Source organism: Hyla sarda, chromosome 8 (genome assembly GCF_029499605.1).
Source record: "Hyla sarda isolate aHylSar1 chromosome 8, aHylSar1.hap1, whole genome shotgun sequence".
In the NCBI taxonomy this organism is placed as follows: domain Eukaryota; kingdom Metazoa; phylum Chordata; class Amphibia; order Anura; family Hylidae; genus Hyla; species Hyla sarda.
The window spans coordinates 20,054,934-20,074,226 of NC_079196.1; the positions used below are offsets into that span (position 1 = coordinate 20,054,934).

Sequence of the window (19,293 nt, forward strand, 5' to 3'; positions counted from 1 at the left end):
TTGCGCCGTGATCTGAAATTTTTAGCGGTACCATTTTCATTTTGATCTGATTTTTTGATCGCTTTTTATACATTTATTATGGTATAAGAAGGGGATCAAAAATATGCTATTTTGGACTTTGGATGTACACCATTGACCGTGTGGTTTAATTAATTAATTTATATTTTTATAGTTCGGATATTTACGCACGCGGCGATACCACATATGTGTATTTCCGTTTTTATTTACACTGTTTTTCTTGGGGGGGGGGGAAGGGGGGTGATTTAAACTATTATTAGGGAAAGGGTTAAATCTTTATTAAAACATTTTGTTTTTTGCAATGCTCTAGCTCCCATAGGGGGCCATAACACTGCACACACTGATCTTTACACTGATCACTTACCATGTATTAACATGGCAATGATCAGTGTTATCGGCGGTTGATTGCTCAAGCCTGGATGTCAGGCTTGGAGCAATCAATCGACGATCGGACGTGCAGGAGGCAGGTAAGTGACCCTCCTGCTGCGTCCCAGCTGATCGGGACATGCTTTTGCTTTCACTTTAGACACAGCGATCAACTTTGATTGCCGCGTCTAAAGAGTTAATGCCGGACATCTGCCCGATCGGCCATGTCCGGCATTAGCGTGGGTCCTGGTTGCTTATACCTTGTGAGCGCGCAGTAGGGCTGGGGACGCGCAAATGGACGTTAAGAAACAGGGGCCGCCACCTACAGAGAGGGAGGGGACAGCAACAGGGGGGAAAAGGAGACAGAGCACGTAAGGAGCTCATAAGGAGCACGCCCGCTCAGAATTAGTATTACCGCGACGGTGTGCAGCCTACTCCCCGAGATAGCCGGAACTCACGAGCAAAAACTGTCACGGCGCAGAAGAGGGCAGAAAAGAGACAGACCCACATGGGGCTGGACTCTGCAGCCAACACAGGACCGGCACAAAGTACGGGCGAGAAAGAGGGCTTGGGCCACGGGCAGGGAAGAGGGCGCAAGGAATGGGCGGGACAGGGCTCACAGGGACTACAGCGTGAAAGGAGGGCAGGACTGATGAGAGGTCCGCCAGCCTCCAGAACCTAACGCCGGTGCCGCGGGCGCAACAGGAGGGGAGGCCAGCTCAGTCACAAACGAGCATGCCAGCCCTCACCCTCCTGCTCCATCCAGGCTATAAATAATAAGGGGCAGAAACATACCAATCGGCAGCCAAAATCCGAGTCCTGGGCAGATTGAGGGGGGAAGGGAGACACCACAGCTATAAATACCCAGGGGAGGGCCCCTGAAAACCCGGGAAACTATTAAACCCCTGATTGGTGCACTCCTTACCCCCCCCCCCCCCCCCACACCCATGGGACATACCACTACAGTTACCGACAAGTAGTTTTACAGGCGGGGGAGGGGGCTGAAAACCTTGCCTGTATTTTTCTTAACCCCTTAACTGCTCACCAGTCAGGGGGCAAGCTAGTTATGCATAGTTTGCCCCTCCAAGCCCATTGGTCAAGCTGCGGGTCATGTGTTAAACTGGTGCCCTCTGGATAACATCATGTGATAACATAACATGTGACATTAGACAGGTCCTTCAGACATTCCACAGGTCCTTTAGACATCTCACAGGTCCTTTAGACATCTCACAGGTCCTTCAGACATTCCACAGGTCCTTCATACATTTCACAGGTCCTTTAGACATTTCACAGGTCCTTAAGACATTTCACAGGTCCTTCAGACATTTCACAGGTCCTTCAGACATTTCACAGGTCCTTTAGACATTTCACAGGTCCTTTAGACATTTCACAGGTCCTTTAGACATTTCACAGGTCCTTTAGACATTTCACAGGTCCTTTAGACTAGCTACACATTAATACACTGACTATAATTCTATTAAAATAAATAACACTATACAATAAATAACACTGAGGGACTCAACCTGACAGGGCCTAAGTGTAGTGCATGACCATGTCCTGTACTGGGACATTACACTATGATATACCTTACCCCACCAGTAGTGGGAGCTCTGCTGAGCAGAGCCACTTACTGTAGTCTTTGGGTATACTGTAGCTGATATTCCCGGTTCTTACACTTAATCTATGAAAGTAAAAATGCAAAAACAAAGGCAATAATCGGTGTGTTACTGGGCTCAAGGTCTTCTCCAATGAGGCGGAGGGCTGTTCCCATGCAAAATGACTGGTCAGGGTATTTTGGTATCTCTGGGGCAAACAATACATTCCAAGCTTCTGTGCCAACATTGATAACATAGACACATTCTGTGGAAGGACAGAGCATTCTGAGACTCTCACAGGGCACGGACAGCTGCAGTCCATGTAGTCCAGTCATTCATAAGAAACAGAAGGCCATCCAAGGAGGTCTGCGAGACGTCAGGAGATGTGACAGACCCTGTGCCCAGGCAGAACCGAGACACAAGAAGACAAGGCGGCTGAGACGAGACAGCTGGGACTGTCCGAGTGGTCTCTGCTATAACGCCTGAGATAGTCAAGAGTGAACGTTCAGACGATACGTTACTTCACAATGTCATCTTCAGCTTTCGTGTTTGTCGCGCTCTTTGCCTTGATGTTCACCAAGACGAGCCGAGGCTGCGAGATGCCGGAGGCTGAACGTCAGCTTATCCTGGACAAGGTGAAGACGAGGATTGTGGACGCACTGGGGTCTCCTCCGTCAACTACTGCGGCATCACCAACATCGTCTCCTAATGTGAACAGTTCCATCAGGTTTGAGGAGAGGATCCTGCGTAAGAGGCACAGCCAAAAGAGAGAGCCCGGGCTGGAGGACACCTCTCAAGTCATATTGTTCCCATCTTCAGGTGAGTAACCAGTGGGACCTTACGGCACTGTCCATGGGATCATATAAACGTGATGGTTGGCAAGGTGCCCATGACCATTACTACCCATGGGCCCAGACCACTTCAGTAACTTCAAAAGTAAGGGTCTATTCACACGGCAGAATTTCCGCTTGCGGAATTCCGCCTCAAATTAAAGCCCATAGACTTCTATGGGATTCCGCACTCCCATTCACACTTTTGAATTTCCGCTTGCGGAATTACGCCTCAAATTAAAGCCCATAGACTTCTGTGGGATTCTGCACTCCCATTCACACTTCTGAATTTCCACTTGCGGAATTCCGTCTCAAATTAAAGCCCATAGACTTCTATGGGATTCCGCACTCCAATTCACACTTTTGAATTTCCGCTTGCGGAATTACGCCTCAAATTAAAGCCCATAGACTTCTGTGGGATTCTGCACTCCCATTCACACTTCTGAATTTCCGCTTGCGGAATTCCGCCTCAGATTAAAGCCCATAGACTTCTATGGGATTCTGCACTCCAGTTCACACTTCTGAATTTCCACTTGCGGAATTCCGCCTCAGATTAAAGCCCATAGACTTCTGTGGGATTCTGCACTCCCATTCACACTTCTGAATTTCCGCTTACGGAATTCCGCTAGCGGAATTCCGCAAGCGGAAATTCAGAAGTGTGAATGGGAGTGCGGAATCCCATAGAAGTCTATGGGCTTTGATTTGAGGTTGAATTCCACAAGCGGAAATTCTGCCGTGTGAATAGATCCTTAGGCTAGGTTCAGACTATGGAATCTCCGGGCAGAAAATTTCCACCCGGAGATTCCGAGTGTGGCCAGCGCTGACTGAATCAGTCGGCACTGGGACCGCGCAGACACTGCAGTCTCCAATAGACTGGAATGTGTTCCGCGAGTATTTCGCAACGCCATTTTCAAGCGGATTTTCCCTTCACAAATTCTGAAGTGTGAATTTGTGAACGGAAAACCCATTCACTATACAGTACATTTTAGTATGCAGAATTTCTGCCTACAATTTCAGAGCGGGAATTGCAGGCGGAAATTCCGTAGTGTGAACCTAGCCTAAGGGGTAGTTAGCTAGCAGGCCATGTGCCCTGAATGTCAATTGTTGGGGGGGACACAGACACCAAAAAGCCACTTTTCCTTTTTAGATATAGGGTAGTGCAGTAAACTGAATGTTTGCCCTTGGTCAGTGGTCTCCACACTACGGCCCTCCAGCTGTTGCAAGGGTCCATGTAACCATGGTGGTTAGCAAGGTGCCAATGACCATTACTACTCATGGGCCCAGATTAGTAACTTGAGTTTTTGAAGGATTATCATCTCGTTTATGTCCTATAGGGAGTCAATGTTAGGACATCCTGGAGGCAGCTAAAAGGAAATTCAAAAAGAAAAGAACTTCCTCTGGAACATACAGCAGCTGATAAGTACTGGAAGGATTAAGATTTTTAAATAGAAGTAATCTACAAATCTGGCACCAGTTATTTAAAAAAAAAAAAGTTTTCAAGGGGAGTAGCCCATCCTGCACATATTTGCTGCGCAGGATTTGAAGGTGCCGATTTTATGCTGCAGAGTTTAATGTCAATCTATGGCATAAAATCTGCAGTTTAAAATCCTGCACAGCAAATATGCGCAGAATGCTGTACGTGCGAATAGTCCCTTATGTACCTACCGGATCTGCTACATCTTTTCTCCTACAGATTTAGCGAACCATTGACTTCAATGGGTAGCAAAATCAGATGCAGAAAATATGCAGCAGATCCTGTATGTGTGAACGTGTCATAAGGGTAGGGTCAGACGTATTTGACGCTGTGGATGTGCTACTGCCTGTCCCTAGAGTGCGCCTCCAGCTGTTTTAACCGTGTCCTGCACGCAGCAGCAATCCGTCACTAAAAACAGACACAGAGGGCGCTGTGTGCATTTGCAGTGTACTGCATACGTCGCATCCGCTCTCGGCCTAGCTCAGGGAGCAGGGGGAGAGACTGCGATATCTGAAAAGCTGCGTACCCACGTGGCTCGCAGCCCCCTCTGTGTCTGCTCGTAGCGGTGGATTGCTGCCGAGAGCAGGACACAGGAGAAAACAGCAGGAGGCACAATATAGGCACCAGTAGTAGCGCATCCGCAGCGTCAAATACGCAGCGGATGCGCTACATGTGACCCTACCTTAAGGGACTATTCACACGTGCAGCCGCTCTTGGCCTTGTTAAAGGGGTACTCCGCTGGAAAATATCTTATCCCCTATTTAAAGGATAGATGCCGCTAGGACCCCCGTAATCTCCGGGCCGGCAGCTTCCGGAACATGGAAGTTTGGAGCTTCCGTGTCTGTCACATCACGCCCCCTCCATTCATGTCTATGGGAGTGGGCGTGACAGCTAGTACGTAGCCGTCACGACTTCTCTCATAGACATGTGGTGGCGGGGTGTGTGGTGCAGGGCAGATGCTGTTACCCTAGGGGCAGATGGCATTAACCCCTTGTATTCGTGACGCCAGGGCGTGGTTTAGCCTAAAACCACCTGAAGGTATACCGCAGGATCCTGGGCTAGGCACAGGGGCAATTATGACTCCCAGGCCAAGTTACGAATACCGGTAGCTTTACTGAGGGGAGACAGATGGTAAAATCTATACAGTTCAGCCAGGACCCAAGGAGGTGACCAGTGACGCAGAGACCTTAAGGGCTTGCTGGGACTTGTAGTAGGACTGGAAAATTGAATGCAGACCACGCTGACCTGACAGATGACAGGGACTGACTTGACTCATAAAGCTGTGACTTTATCTTACTTGACTTGATGGCGGCTGCAGGACTGGACTTTGAGGTCTCCAACACTCTGGACACACAGACTAGACAAGACTGCACTGGACCTCAGCAGAAGAGAGAGAAGCTCCACCCAGGACTTATATGGGGGAAACCAGCAGGGAGCCCATAGGTCACTCTTGGGATCACATGGTCACTGGTACCTCCTGGGTAACAATCACATGACATATCACATGGTATAACTCTTAAAGCAACATTACATTTTATAACAATTTACATGGTAAAACATATTTATAATGGGGAAACAAGTGCAGGGGGCCCCGGGGACACTGAAGAAGGCTGCCTGACAGGACAGCAGGAGCACGGGGTAACACCTCCCGTACTGGGCCACCACAGACATGAATGGAGGGGCCGTGGCGGATGTAGTTTTCAGTCATCCGGCGTGGAGTGGAGTTCACTCCGTACACCGAATGACTGGTATCACGGATCTTCAAAAAATTAAAGGGGTACTCCCGTGGCAAACTTTATTTTTTATTTTTTTAAATCAACTGGTGCCAGAAAGTTAAACAGATTTGTAAATTACTTCTATGAAAAAATCTTAATCCTTCCAGTACATTTTAGGGGCTGTATACTACAGAGGAAATGCTTTTCTTTTTGGATTTCTCTTCTGTCATGACCACAGTGCTCTCTGCTGACCTCTTCTGTTCATTTTAGGAACTGTCCAGAGAAGCATATGTTTGCTATGGAGATTTTCTCCTGCTCTGGAGAGTTCCGAAAATGGACAGCATTTCCTCTGTAGTATATAGCCCCTAAAAAGTACTGGAAGGATTAAGATTTTTTAATAGAAGTAATTTACAAATTTGTTTAACTTTCTGGCACCAGTTGATTAAAAAGAAAAGTTTTCCACGGGAGTACCCCTTTAAAGCAATTGATGTTGCATGCACGATTTCTTAAAATCCACCCCCACCAATTCTCCTCAGGTTTTGTAGAACTTTCTAAAACTTGCATCTACCTCCTGGCGCTCGATTGTATAGCAAAAAACGAAATACAGCCCACGCCAGGTTCCTCCACGTACAGCATGGCAGCACTCCGACTTCAGGTACAAAAGGGTAAAAAAAAAATCCGGAAGCAGGAAGGTAAAATCTTCAGGCTTCATTTTGACATCCATTAAATCCATCTTGCCAGACAACGGAGTCTACCACTGACGTGTTTTGCGGTTACGACAGCCCTTAGTCAGACCATGACTAACACTGTAAGCCGTGAACTCAAGTGTTGTGTAAGATTTTATAGATCCAGACTAAATAAAGACTTAAAGGGTTACTCTCATTAAAACTAATTTTTGCTTATTTATTTACACTCCTTATGATAAATAAAAAATATTTCTAATATACTTTGTTAAAAAAAAAAATGAAGTTTTCGAAGTTTTATTTGTGCTTAAAAAAGCTCAAGAGCACATTTTCCCCCATCTCCTACACAGACTTAGGACCGAGGTCCAAACACAGGAAGTGCAGCCTGGAGTGCTGAGGGGGGTGTTTCCAGCCTCATCCAATCATAGCTCCTATCACACTTAACTGCCATATGCTGTTGGTTGGACACACCCTCCTCAGCACTCCAGGTTGCACTTCCTGTGTTTGGACTTCGGTCCTAAGTCTGTGTATAAGATGGGAAAATGTGCTCTTGAGCTTTTTTAAGCACAAATAAAACATAGAAAACTTCATTTTTTTTTAAACAAAGTATATTAGAAATATTGTTTATTTACCATAAGGAGTGCAAAATTCGTTTTAATGAGAGTTACCCTTTAAGATTTTATTGTTCCTGCTCACGGTTCTTGCTTTTGTATAGATTGTAGTTCTCTTCAGCTGCCTGTAGGCGTCACTCTACTCTACTGTATGTGCGGTTCATATGAAGAAGAAGTGATATATATCTCATACGCATCACAACAGAGCAGTGTTTCCCAACCAGGGTGCCTCCAGCTGTTGCAAAACTACAACTCCCAGCATGCCCGGACAGCCGTTGGCTGTCCGGGAATGCTGGGAGTTGTAGTTTTGCAACAGCTGGAGGCACCCTGGTTGGGAAATACTGCAATAGAGACTGTACAGCAGCAAGAAGAGTCCCTATGGCTTTGGTGCTGTAGACACTAGGGGGAGATTTATCAAAACCTGTCCAGAGGAGTTACCCATAGCAACCAATCAGATCGCTGCTTTCATTTTTCAGAGGCATTTTCAGAAATGAAAGAAGCGATCTGATTGGTTGCTATGGGCAACTCAGAGACTTTTCCTCTGGACAGGTTTTGATAAATCTCCCCCATAGTCTTTTCTAGGAATAGTGCTTGTTATGAATACCACACACCATTATTTGTTCTCATAGATTTAAAGGGGTTATCCAGGAAAAAACTTTTTTTTTAAATATCAACTGGCTCCAGAAAGTTAAACAGATTTGTAAATTACTGCTATCATTTTTTTTTTAGTCCTTTCAGTACTTATGAGCTTCTGAAGTTGAGTTGTTCTTTTCTGTCTAAGTGCTCTCTGATGACACGTGTCTTGGGAACCGCCCAGTTTAGAAGCAAATCCCCATAGCAAACCTCTTCTAAACTGGGCAGTTCCCGAGACACGTGTCACCAGAGAGCACTTAGACAGAAATGAAAAACTCAACTTCAGAAGCTCATAAGTACTGAAAGGATTAAGATTTTTTAATAGAAGTAATTTACTAATCTGTTTAACTTTCTGGAGCCAGTTGATATTTCAAAAAAAGTTTTTTCCTAGATAACCCCTTTAAGTGATGGGCACATACATGTAGATTATGGCCTGTGACTGATTGGCTACTTGGACGTTGGATTTTACATTTGATGACTACAGATTTCCTTCATATTGATGCCCCAAGGTCATCTCCTTTAGATGGTGATGTCACATTGGGGGGAGATTTATCAAAACCTGTCCAGAGGAAAAGTTGCCCAGTTGCCCATAGCAACCAATCAGATCGCTGCTTTCATTTTTAATCCCCTTAAGGACCAAGCGTTTTTCAGTTTTTGCACTTTCGTTTTTTCCTCCTTACATTTTAAAAATCATAGGTTTGATTTTTTTCGTACTTCTGGAAAAAAAATCATAATTACATGCACGAAAATTAATATGTTTAAAATTGTCATCTTCTGACCCCTATAGCTTTTTTATTTTTCCACGAACAGGGCGGTATGAGGGCTCATTTCTTGCGCCGTGGTCTGAAGTTTTTATCGGTACCATTTTTGTTTTGATCAGACTTTTTGATCGCTTTTTATTCATTTTTTTTATGGTATAAAAAGTGACCAAAAATACACAATTTTGGACTTTGGAATTTTTTTGCATGTACGTCATTGACCGTGTGGTTTAATTAATGATATATTTTTATGGTTCGGACATTTGCGCACACGGCGATACCACGTTTATTTTTATTTTTATTTACACACTTTCTTTTTTTTTTAATGGGAAAAAGGGATATGATTCTGATTTTTATTAGGAAAGAGGTTGAATCACATTTATTATTACTTTTCTTATGCTGTGTTATAGTCCCCTCTAGGGGCTGTAACACTGCATACACTGATTGCACACACGGTTCAATGCACTGCCATAGGAATGCATTGATCAGTGTTTTCTGCGCTTGATTGCTCAAGCCTGGATTTCAGGCTTGGAGCAATCAAACACCAATCGGACAGCCGGGAAGAAGGTAAGGCACCTCCCGCTGTCCTCTCAGCTGTTCAGCTAGCCGTTTTGGATTTCTCCCGTTTTAGACGCCGCAATCAACTTTGATTGCGGCGTCTAAAGGGTTAATACCGGACATCAGCCCGATCGGCAATGTTCGGTATTAGCCATGGGTCCTGGTTGCTGATAGCAACGGGGACCCCGCAAATACTGAGCGCGCTTCGTATCTGTGGGGTCCCGGTTGCTTCACAGATCGGGAGCCGGCCACGGACATAAATATACATCCGTGGTCGTTAAGGGGTTAACAAGGCCTCTGCAAAATGAAAGAAGCGATCTGAATGGTTGCTATGGGCAACTGGACAACTTTTACCCTGGACAGGTTGTGATAAGTGATAAATTATCTTTATGATTGTCTTGACCTTCTTGCAGATGTCCTTTGCGAGACTCCATCCCTCGACACTCCCAAGACAGAAGAAGGGAACAGTTTTACCTATATCTTCCGCCCGTCTCCTCACATCCTGAGTCGTCGCGTCTCTTCGGTGCAGTTTTGGTTTTTCACCGGGGAGTCTCCGATAGACAACGTCACCTGGTACCAGAATTCGTCCATGGAAGATCCAAGTACTCTAAGTTTGGAGTCACCTACCCAACGTCTTCATCATGTGACAGAACTATCACCCCATGAGTCTCCGACCCAAGAAGATGACCAGATGAGTGATGATGATGATGATTCAGTGTCACCTGTTAATAGTACAAAAAAAGAGGAGGCTCTGCATCATGTGGTGGACATACAGGTGCTGTCACAGCAGAAGCCAGTCACTGTGGCCACATCCAAGGTAGAAAAGATAGATGACTGGACTGTATTTCACCTGGCTCCTGCTTTTTTGAATTACCTCACAAGAGGTCTATTTGTGTTGTTGGTACATTGCCCCACCTGTCCATGCTCCGAGCAGCCTGAACACACCCCCTTCCTCATGTACAGTACCCGTCCCAGCCAACGTGGTCGGAGGTCAGGAGTTCCATGGTCACCCTCTGCTCTGGAACTTCTACAGAGGCCTCCAGCACCCGGTGCCGACAGTACGCAATGCCATCGTGGTTCCCTCAACATAACCTTTGAAGAGCTGGGTTGGAACCAGTGGATTGTCCACCCCGGAAGCTTCCAGTTCCACTACTGCCATGGGACCTGTTCTCCCAACCATGGCCTAAGCACAGCTCTCCACTGGGGGAACTGTTGTGCCGCTCTGCCCAGCACCATGAAGCCTTTGAGGGTCACCACCACCACAGATGGTGGATTCTCCTTCCGATACGAAACAGTGCCAAACCTGCTGACCCAAGACTGTGCGTGCAGCTAAGCCCGACTGTCCAAAATGGCTTAGACTAATTTCCCACTTGGTTTTTATTCCGGCAGTTTTTGGAAAACTGCCACTGCAGTTCTTGAGCCAAAGTCAGAAGTGGGTCCATAAGGGAGGAGAAGTGTAAGTCCTTCCTTTATATGTCCTATTCTCTTTGAATACATTTCTGGCTTTGGCTCAAAAACTGCAGTGGCTGTTTTCCAAAAAACTGCCGGAATAAAAACAAGTGGAAACTTAGCCTTAAAGGGACCCAACTCATTGAAAATTCAGTCCAATCTGCCAGCATTATTTTTGGAGCAAAAGCAGATGAGCAGAATAATACACAATTTTGAAGTTTAAGTATAATTAGTAAATTATTCATTTAAAACCTCTGCTTATTCTGGGTTTAGCAGTCAAAAGGAGGTCCTAATCAGTGACTGACAGGTAAAGACGGCTGGGACTGCCAACTGAACTCGTAAACCCATAATAAGCAGATATATAAAGGGGTAATCTGGAGAAAACAACTTACCCTGTGGATAGGGGATAAGTGTTTGATCGCAGGGGGTCCCAGTGGTTGGACCCCTGCAATCTCCTGCCCGGTGCCCCGTCCCTGTTAGGAGCGCATATTACAGATGGCACGTGCTCAATTAATTTCTATAGGAGTGCCAGAGATGCCAAAGTACAGCAATCCGATCTCTTTGGCACTCAAAGAGAAGTCGCAGATCGCGGGGAGTCCCAGCAGTTGGACCCCCTGCGATAAAACACTTGTCTCCATTCCTGTGGATAGGGTATAAGTTGTTTTTTTATCAGACCAACCCTTCAAATTAAAAAATTACTAATTCAACTGGATCTTTTCCCACAAACATATACACTGCTCAAAAAATAAAGGGAACACTAAGATAACACGTCCTAGATCTGAATAAATTAACTAATCGTATGAAATACTTTTGTCTTTACATAGTTGAATGCGCTGACAACAAAATCACACAAAAATTATCAATGGAAATCAAATGTATGAACCCCTGGAGGTCTGGATATGGAGTCACACTCAAAATCACAGTGGAAAACCGCACTACAGGCTGATCCAACTTTATGTAATGTCCTTATAACAAGTCCCAATGAGGCTCAGTAGTGTGTGTGGCCTCCACGTGCCCGTATGACCTCCCTACAACGCCTGGGCATGACCCTGATGAGGTGGGGGATGGTCTCCTGAGGGATGTCCTCCCAGACCTGGACTAAAGCATCCGCCAACTCCTGGACAGTCTGTGGTGGATGGAGCGAGACGTCCCAGATGTGCTCAATCGGATTCAGGTCTGGGGAACGGTCGGCCAGTGCATAGCATCAATGCCTTCCTCTTGTAGGAACTGCTGACACACTCCAGCCACATGAGGTCTAGCATTGTCTTGTATTAGGAGGAACCCAGGGCCAACCGCACCAGCATATGGTCTCACAAGGGGTCTGAGGATGTCATCTCGGTTCCTAATGGCGGTCAGGCTACCTCTGGCAAGCACATTGAGGGCTGTGCGACCCCCCAAATAAATACGACCCCACATCATTACTGACCCACCCGCCAAACCAGTCAAGCTGGAGGATGTTGCAGGCAGCAGAACATTATCCACGGCATCTCCAGACTCTGTCACGTCTGTCACATGTGCTCAGTGTGAACCTACTTTCATCTGTGAAGAGCACAGGGCACCAGTGGAGAATTTGCCAATCTTGATGTTCTCTGGCAAATGCCAAATGTTTTGCACAGTGTTGGGCTGTAAGCACAACCCCCACCTGTGGACGTAGGCCCGCATACCTCCCTTATGGAGTCTGTTTCTGACCTTTAGAGTGGACACATGCACATTTGTGGCCTGCTGGAGTCATTTTGCAGGGCTCTGACAGTGCTCCTCCTGCTCCTCCTTGCACAAAGGTGGAGGTAGCGGTCCTGCTGCTGGGTTCGTGCTCTCCTATGGCCTCCTCCACGTCTCCTGATGTACTGGCCTGTCTCCTGGTAATGCCTCCATGCTCTGGACACTACGCTGACAGACACAGCAAACCTTCTTGCCACAGCTCGCATCCTGGATGAGCTGCACTACCTGAGCCACTTGTGTCGGTTGTAGACTCTGTCTCATGCTACCACTAGAGTGAAAGCACCACCAGCATTCAAAGTGACCAAAACATCAGCCAGGGAGCATAGGAACTGAGAAGTGGTCGGTGGTCACCACCTGCAGGACCACTCCTTTATTGGGGGTGTCTTGATAATTGCCTATGATTTCCACCTGTTGTCTGTTCCATTTGCCCAACAGCATGTAAAATAGATTGTCAATCAGTGTTGACAGTGTGAATTCACAGAAGTGTGATTGACTTGGAGTTACGTTGTGTTGTTTAAGTGTTTCCTTTATTTTTTTGAGCAGTGTATATCAATCTGCAATGTAATGCACTGAACTCCAACTGTACCACTGCCCCTACCTACTTGGATGATCCTCCCTAGATAACAGTGCCCAACTGGGTGACGGTCCCTATGTCAGACTACATTACACTCAGCTCATATTGCTCTAAAACAGTGTGTCTCCAGCTGTTACAAAATTTCATATACTGGCATACTACATAGAAAAGAAGGTAAGGCATAAAATGGACCCCCTCCCCCCATTATGGTGGACAGAATAGTCTGGTGTTTGTTTTTCTCTACATTCCCAACCTCCTTGTTTTTTAATGGTGCGGGTCTTTTACAGACGAGGGGTTATGCACAGTAGGCCAGGAGATTAGACCAATCAGGCCTGACCTGTCTCCAGGACCAACCAGGCCTGACCCATCTCCAGGACCAACCAGGCCTGACCCATCTCCAGGACCTACTAGGCCTGAGCAATCTCCAGGACCAACCAGGCCTGACCCATCTCCAGGACCAACCAGGCCTGACCCGTCTCCAGGACCTACTAGGCCTGACCAATCTCCAGGACCAACCAGGCCTGACCAATCTCCAGGACCTACCATGCCTGACCCATCTCCAGGACCTACCAGGCCTGATTCATCTCCATGGGCCCCATAGGCTGTGGTATGGTATGCCTCTATGACATGCACATCCTTGGTCACATGATAAATCAACTCTAGCTGCCATCTTCCTAATCTTTCCAATGGGAGGAGCTTAGTTATCACATGTCTGTGTCCTCTGTTATAGGGAAAGGTAATTACTATACAAATCACACATTTTCTGACTTACAGTAAATGTGTTGACTAAGTTTTGACTAAGTTTTTGTAGTAAAAAATGTTTTATTACTATGCAGACAGCCATCCTGCCTGAGCTGTTTTGAACATCATTTAGTGATATGCTTTACGGCAAGACCCATGGACATAGGCAACAATAAATATCTGCAGACTCCAGTTTGTGAGGTTTGTGAGCATGCTTTGTAACCTGTGCAGAGGTCATTCTGCAGGGAAGGGGGAGGCTGAGCGCCTATTGTCTTCTCCATCTACTGATGTTACCTTTCACTGTAATGCTGTACAGATCACTTTCCTGCACCCTCCTCCTTATCATCACATACTCAACAGGTTCTCAGACTAATATTAGGCCAAGTGGCCAGAGTGAGAACTGCAAGATTTCAGGATTTTTTTTTATTACATAGATAGTAAAAGGGAAAATTAGGAAAAAAAACATCAGCAAAAAAAATTCTTACAAAAATAAGTTAAAGGGGTACTCCATGCACCCCCCATCTCCGTGGAGACACCCGGCACTCTGACCATTAGGTTCAGAACTCTGGGTCCAGGAGGCTGTGTTTTTGACGTCACGCCCCCTCCCATAGACATGAATGGAGGGGGGTGTAGCATGACATCACGAGGGCGTGACATGACGTCTCAAACAGGGCCTTCCAAAACCGGCATTCTGAACACCAGGTGTCTGGACGGAGATGGCGGGGGTCCCTGGAGTACCCCTTCGAACATAAAGACTTCTGATGACACATTAACCCTTACGAGAAAATCTGTCCTAGAGTAAACAGTGTAGATAGAGCTGCTACAATATAGAAAATATATATAATATATATATTGTCAGGATTCGGCAGGCTGGAGGTGGATCCTCTGTGTCAGAGAGGGATTGGTGTGGACCGTACCGGAGGACCGGTTCTAAGTTGCTACTGGTTTTCACCAGAGCCCGCAGCAAAGCGGGATGGTCTTGCTGCGGCGGTAGCAACCAGGTCATGTCCACCGGCAACGGCTCAACCTCTCTGACTGCTGAGAAGGCGTGGGACAGGAGGACTAGACAGAGGCAAGGTCAGACGTAGCAGAAGGTCAGGGCAGGCGGCAAGGTTCGTAGTCAAGGGCAACGGCAGAAGGTCTGGTAACACTGGTAAGGGCAAACACAAAACCGCTTTCACTAGGCACTGAGGCAACAAGATCCGGCAAGGACAAGAAGGGGAAGTGGGTTTAAATAAGCCTGGAGCAGATGGAAGCTAATTACACTGATTAGTGGTGCACTGGCCCTTTAAATCTTAGAGAGCCGGCGCGCGTGCGCCCTAGAGAGCGGAGCCGCGCGCGCCAGGACGTGACAGCCAGGGAACGGGACAGGTGAGTAGAGATTGGGATGCGACCCGCGAGCGGGCGCGTCCGCTACGCGGATCGCTTCCCCGCCGGCGGTGACAGTGCAGCGCTCCCGGTCAGCGGGTCTGACCGGGGCGCTGCAGAGAGGAGAACGCCGCAAGCTCTCCGGGGAGGAGCAGAGACCCGGAGCGCTCGGCGTAACATATATACTATATATAATATATATATATACTGCAACTGCCCCTCCAGGGGGCAGATATACAACGCACAGGACACTTACAATTGTGTGAGATGGACTTTTGGCTGAAATTTTTACGTTTTTTTTTTCCATCACTGCAACATCTCCAGTGTAAGGGTATGTTCACATGTGCATTACCTGCTAGGCCAGTGGTCTTCAACCTGCGGACCTCCAGATGTTGCAAAACTACAACTCCCAGCATGCCCGGACAGCCAATGGCTGTCCGGGCATGCTGGGAATTGTAGTTTTGCAACAGCTGGAGGGCTGAAGGTTGAACACCCTTGATATAGAGCATCAGTATAGGGTCAACGGCTGTCCGGGCATGCTGGGAATTGTAGTTTTGCAACAGCTGAAGGTTGAACACCCTTGATATAGAGCATGGTCAACGGCTGTCCGGGCATGGTGGGAATTGTAGTTTTGCAACAGCTGGAGGTCCGCAGGTTGAAGACCACTGTGCTAGGCTTTTCTGGAAACAGATTTGATGCAGAGCCATTGAAGTCAATAGGTAGTGACGCAGAATTTCCTCTGTGAAAAACCTGCAGCGGATTATGTACGTGTGAACATACCCCAATAATCCTGCAGGATATTACTGTATGTTCGGGGTTATTCGCTCTTCACTTTTCTGGCTTTTTGCAAACATTTTAAATAAAACACTTATTTTTGCATTATTTTTGGTGAGAAAAAAAGTAATCTGACAATTATTAAAAGAACGAAACACTATTTCTATCTGACATGGTTTAATGTATAATAAAAAGTATGTGTCCAGCACCTATATTTCTCTCACGAATACCTTCTCTCTGTTGCTTACTTGGTTTGTCATTCTGTGCTGGGGAGGGGGTGTGGCCTCACTCTGCATGATTCATATTCCTCCCTGAGTCTGCTGTGCTGTGCTGGGTCTCTTCATCCAAAAATCTGTCCCAGTTGTGTAATGGACACATAGGGGGTCATGGGGGCAGTACAGGTAACAGAGATCAGCGTGTCCATCACATGACCAGATAGATTAGATAAATATAAGATAGCTAGATATTATACAGATTAATATTTATAAAATGTTTATATATCATAGATAGATATGAGATATATAGATAGATATGACATAGATAGATAGATATGAGATTGATATGAGATAGATATATAGATAGATATGAGATAGATAGATATGAGAGAGAGATGAGATAGATAGATATGAGATAGATAGATATGAGATAGATATGAGATAGATATATATGAGATAGATATGAGATAGATAGATATGAGATAGATAGATAGATATGAGATAGATAGATATGAGATAGATAGATATGAGATAGATAGATATGAGATAGATATGAGATAGATAGATATGAGATAGATAGATATGAGATAGATAGATATGAGATAGATAGATGATAGATAGAGAGATATTTGAGATAGATGGATATGAGATAGATAGATATGAGAGGGAGAGATAGATAGATATGAGATAGATAGATAGATATGAGATAGATAGAGATAGATATGAGATAGATAGATAGATAGATATGAGATAGATAAATAGATAGATATGAGATAGATATGATATAGATAGATATGAGATAGATAGATATGAGATAGATAGATATGAGATAAATATATATGAGATAGATAGATAGATAGATGATAGATAGAGATAAATATGAGATAGATGGATATGAGAGAGATAGATAGATATGAGATAGATAGATAGATATGAGATAGATACGAGATAGATAAATAGATAGATATGAGATAGATAGATAGATATGAGATAAATATATATGAGATAGATAGATATGAGATAGATAGATATGAGATAGATAGATAGATAGATAGATAGATATGAGATAGATAGATATGAGATAGATAGACAGATATGAGATAGATAGATAGATATGAGATAGATAGATATGAGATTGATATGAGATAGATATATAGATAGATATGAGATAGATAGATATGAGATAGAGATGAGATAGATAGATATGAGATAGATAGATATGAGATAGATATGAGATAGATATATATGAGATAGATATGAGATAGATAGATATGAGATAGATAGATAGATATGAGATAGATAGATATGAGATAGATAGAGATAGATATGAGATCGATAGATATGAGATAGATAGATATGAGATAGATAGATGATAGATAGAGAGATATTTGAGATAGATGGATATGAGATAGATAGATATGAGAGGGAGAGATAGATAGATATGAGATAGATAGATAGATATGAGATAGATAGAGATAGATATGAGATAGATAGATAGATATGAGATAGATAGAGATAGATATGAGATAGATAAATAGATAGATATGAGATAGATATGATATAGATAGATATGTGTTACGTCGAGCGCTCCGGGTCCCCGCTCCTCCCCGGAGCGCTCGCAACATTCTCGCAATTGCAGCGCCCCGGTCAGACCTGCTGACCGGGTGCGCTGCGATACCTCTCCCAGCCGGGATGCGATTCGCTATGCGGCAGGCGCCCGCTCGCGATGCGCATCCCGGCTCCCGTACCTGACTCGCTCTCCGTCGGTCTTGTCCCGGCGCGCGCGGCCCCGCTCCCTAGGGCGCGCGCGCGCCGGGTCTCTGCGATTTAAAGGGCCAGTGTGCCGCTGATTGGCGCCTGGTTCTAATTAGTGAATTCACCTGTGCACTTCCATATATAACCTCACTTCCCCTGCACTCCCTCGCCGGATCTTGTTGCCATTGTGCCAGTGAAAGCGTTTCCTTGTGTGTTCCTAGCCTGTGTTCCAGACCTCCTGCCGTTGCCCCTGACTACGATCCTTGCTGCCTGCCCCGACCTTCTGCTACGTCCGACCTTGCTCTTGTCTTCTCCATTGTACCGCGCCTATCTTCAGCAGTCAGAGAGGTTGAGCCGTTGCTAGTGGATACGACCCTAGTTGCTACCGCCGCTGCAAGACCATCCCGCTTTGCGGCGGGCTCTGGTTAAAACCAGTAGCAGCTTAGAACCGGTCCACTAGCACGGTCCACGCCAATCCCTCTCTGGCACAGAGGATCCACCTCCTGCCAGCCGGCATCGTGACAGTAGATCCGGCCATGGATCCCGCTGAAGTTCCACTGCCAGTTGTCGCCGACCTCACCACGGTGGTCGCCCAGCAGTCGCAACAGATAGCGCAACAAGGCCACCAGCTGTCTCAACTGACCGTGATGCTACAGCAGCTACTACCACAGCTTCAGCAATCATCTCCTCCGCCAGCTCCTGCACCTCCTCCGCAGCGAGTGGCCGCTTCCGGCCTACGACTTTCCTTGCCGGATAAATTTGATGGGGACTCTAACTTTTGCCGTGGCTTTCTTTCACAATGTTCCCTGCACTTGGAGATGATGTCGGACCAGTTTCCTACTGAAAGGTCTAAGGTGGCTTTCGTAGTCAGCCTTCTGTCTGGGAAAGCTCTGTCATGGGCCACACCGCTCTGGGACCGCAATGACCCCGTCACTGCCTCTGTACACTCCTTCTTCTCGGAAATTCGAAGTGTCTTTGAGGAACCTGCCCGAGCCTCTTCTGCTGAGACTGCCCTGCTGAACCTGGTCCAGGGTATTTCTTCCGTTGGCGAGTACGCCATCCAATTCCGTACTCTTGCTTCCGAATTATCCTGGAATAAGGAGGCCCTCTGCGCGACCTTTAAAAAAGGCCTATCCAGCAACATTAAAGATGTTCTGGCCGCACGAGAAACTCCTGCTAACCTGCATGAACTCATCATTAATCGCTTCTCTCCCAAATTTGTTTCTCCCACTCCTGTTTCCGGCTCTTCTGACGTCTTCTCCGTAAAGGAGATACTGGCCTCCAAGACGGTCAGAGGAAAAAAAATTTTCCTGGTAGATTGGGAGGGCTGTGGTCCTGAAGAGAGATCCTGGGAACCTGAGGACAACATCCTAGACAAAAGTCTGGTCCTCAGGTTCTCAGGCTCCAAGAGGAGGGGGAGACCCAAGGGGGGGGTACTGTTACGCCGAGCGCTCCGG

The 19,293-nt window shown here is 46.1% G+C and overlaps 1 protein-coding gene across 1 annotated transcript; it reads left to right on the plus strand.

Moving 5' to 3' along the window:
- The first annotated feature begins 2,210 nt into the window (after positions 1 to 2,210).
- INHA (inhibin subunit alpha) lies at positions 2,211 to 11,330 on the plus strand. The gene is made up of 2 exons (XM_056535882.1): positions 2,211 to 2,798; positions 9,655 to 11,330. Exons 1-2 carry the CDS (start codon positions 2,507 to 2,509, stop codon positions 10,572 to 10,574), a joined length of 1,212 nt encoding a protein of 403 aa, XP_056391857.1. The 5' UTR covers positions 2,211 to 2,506; the 3' UTR covers positions 10,575 to 11,330.
- The last annotated feature ends 7,963 nt before the right edge of the window (positions 11,331 to 19,293 follow it).

Excerpts from the sequence above, each read along its gene's own strand:
- INHA (XM_056535882.1), top strand. The coding sequence starts at position 2,507 with ATGTCATCTTCAGCTTTCGTGTTTGTCGCGCTCTTTGCCTTGATGTTC. Across the intron at positions 2,799-9,654 it reads CATATTGTTCCCATCTTCAG|ATGTCCTTTGCGAGACTCCA; the intron begins GTGAGTAACCAG and ends ACCTTCTTGCAG.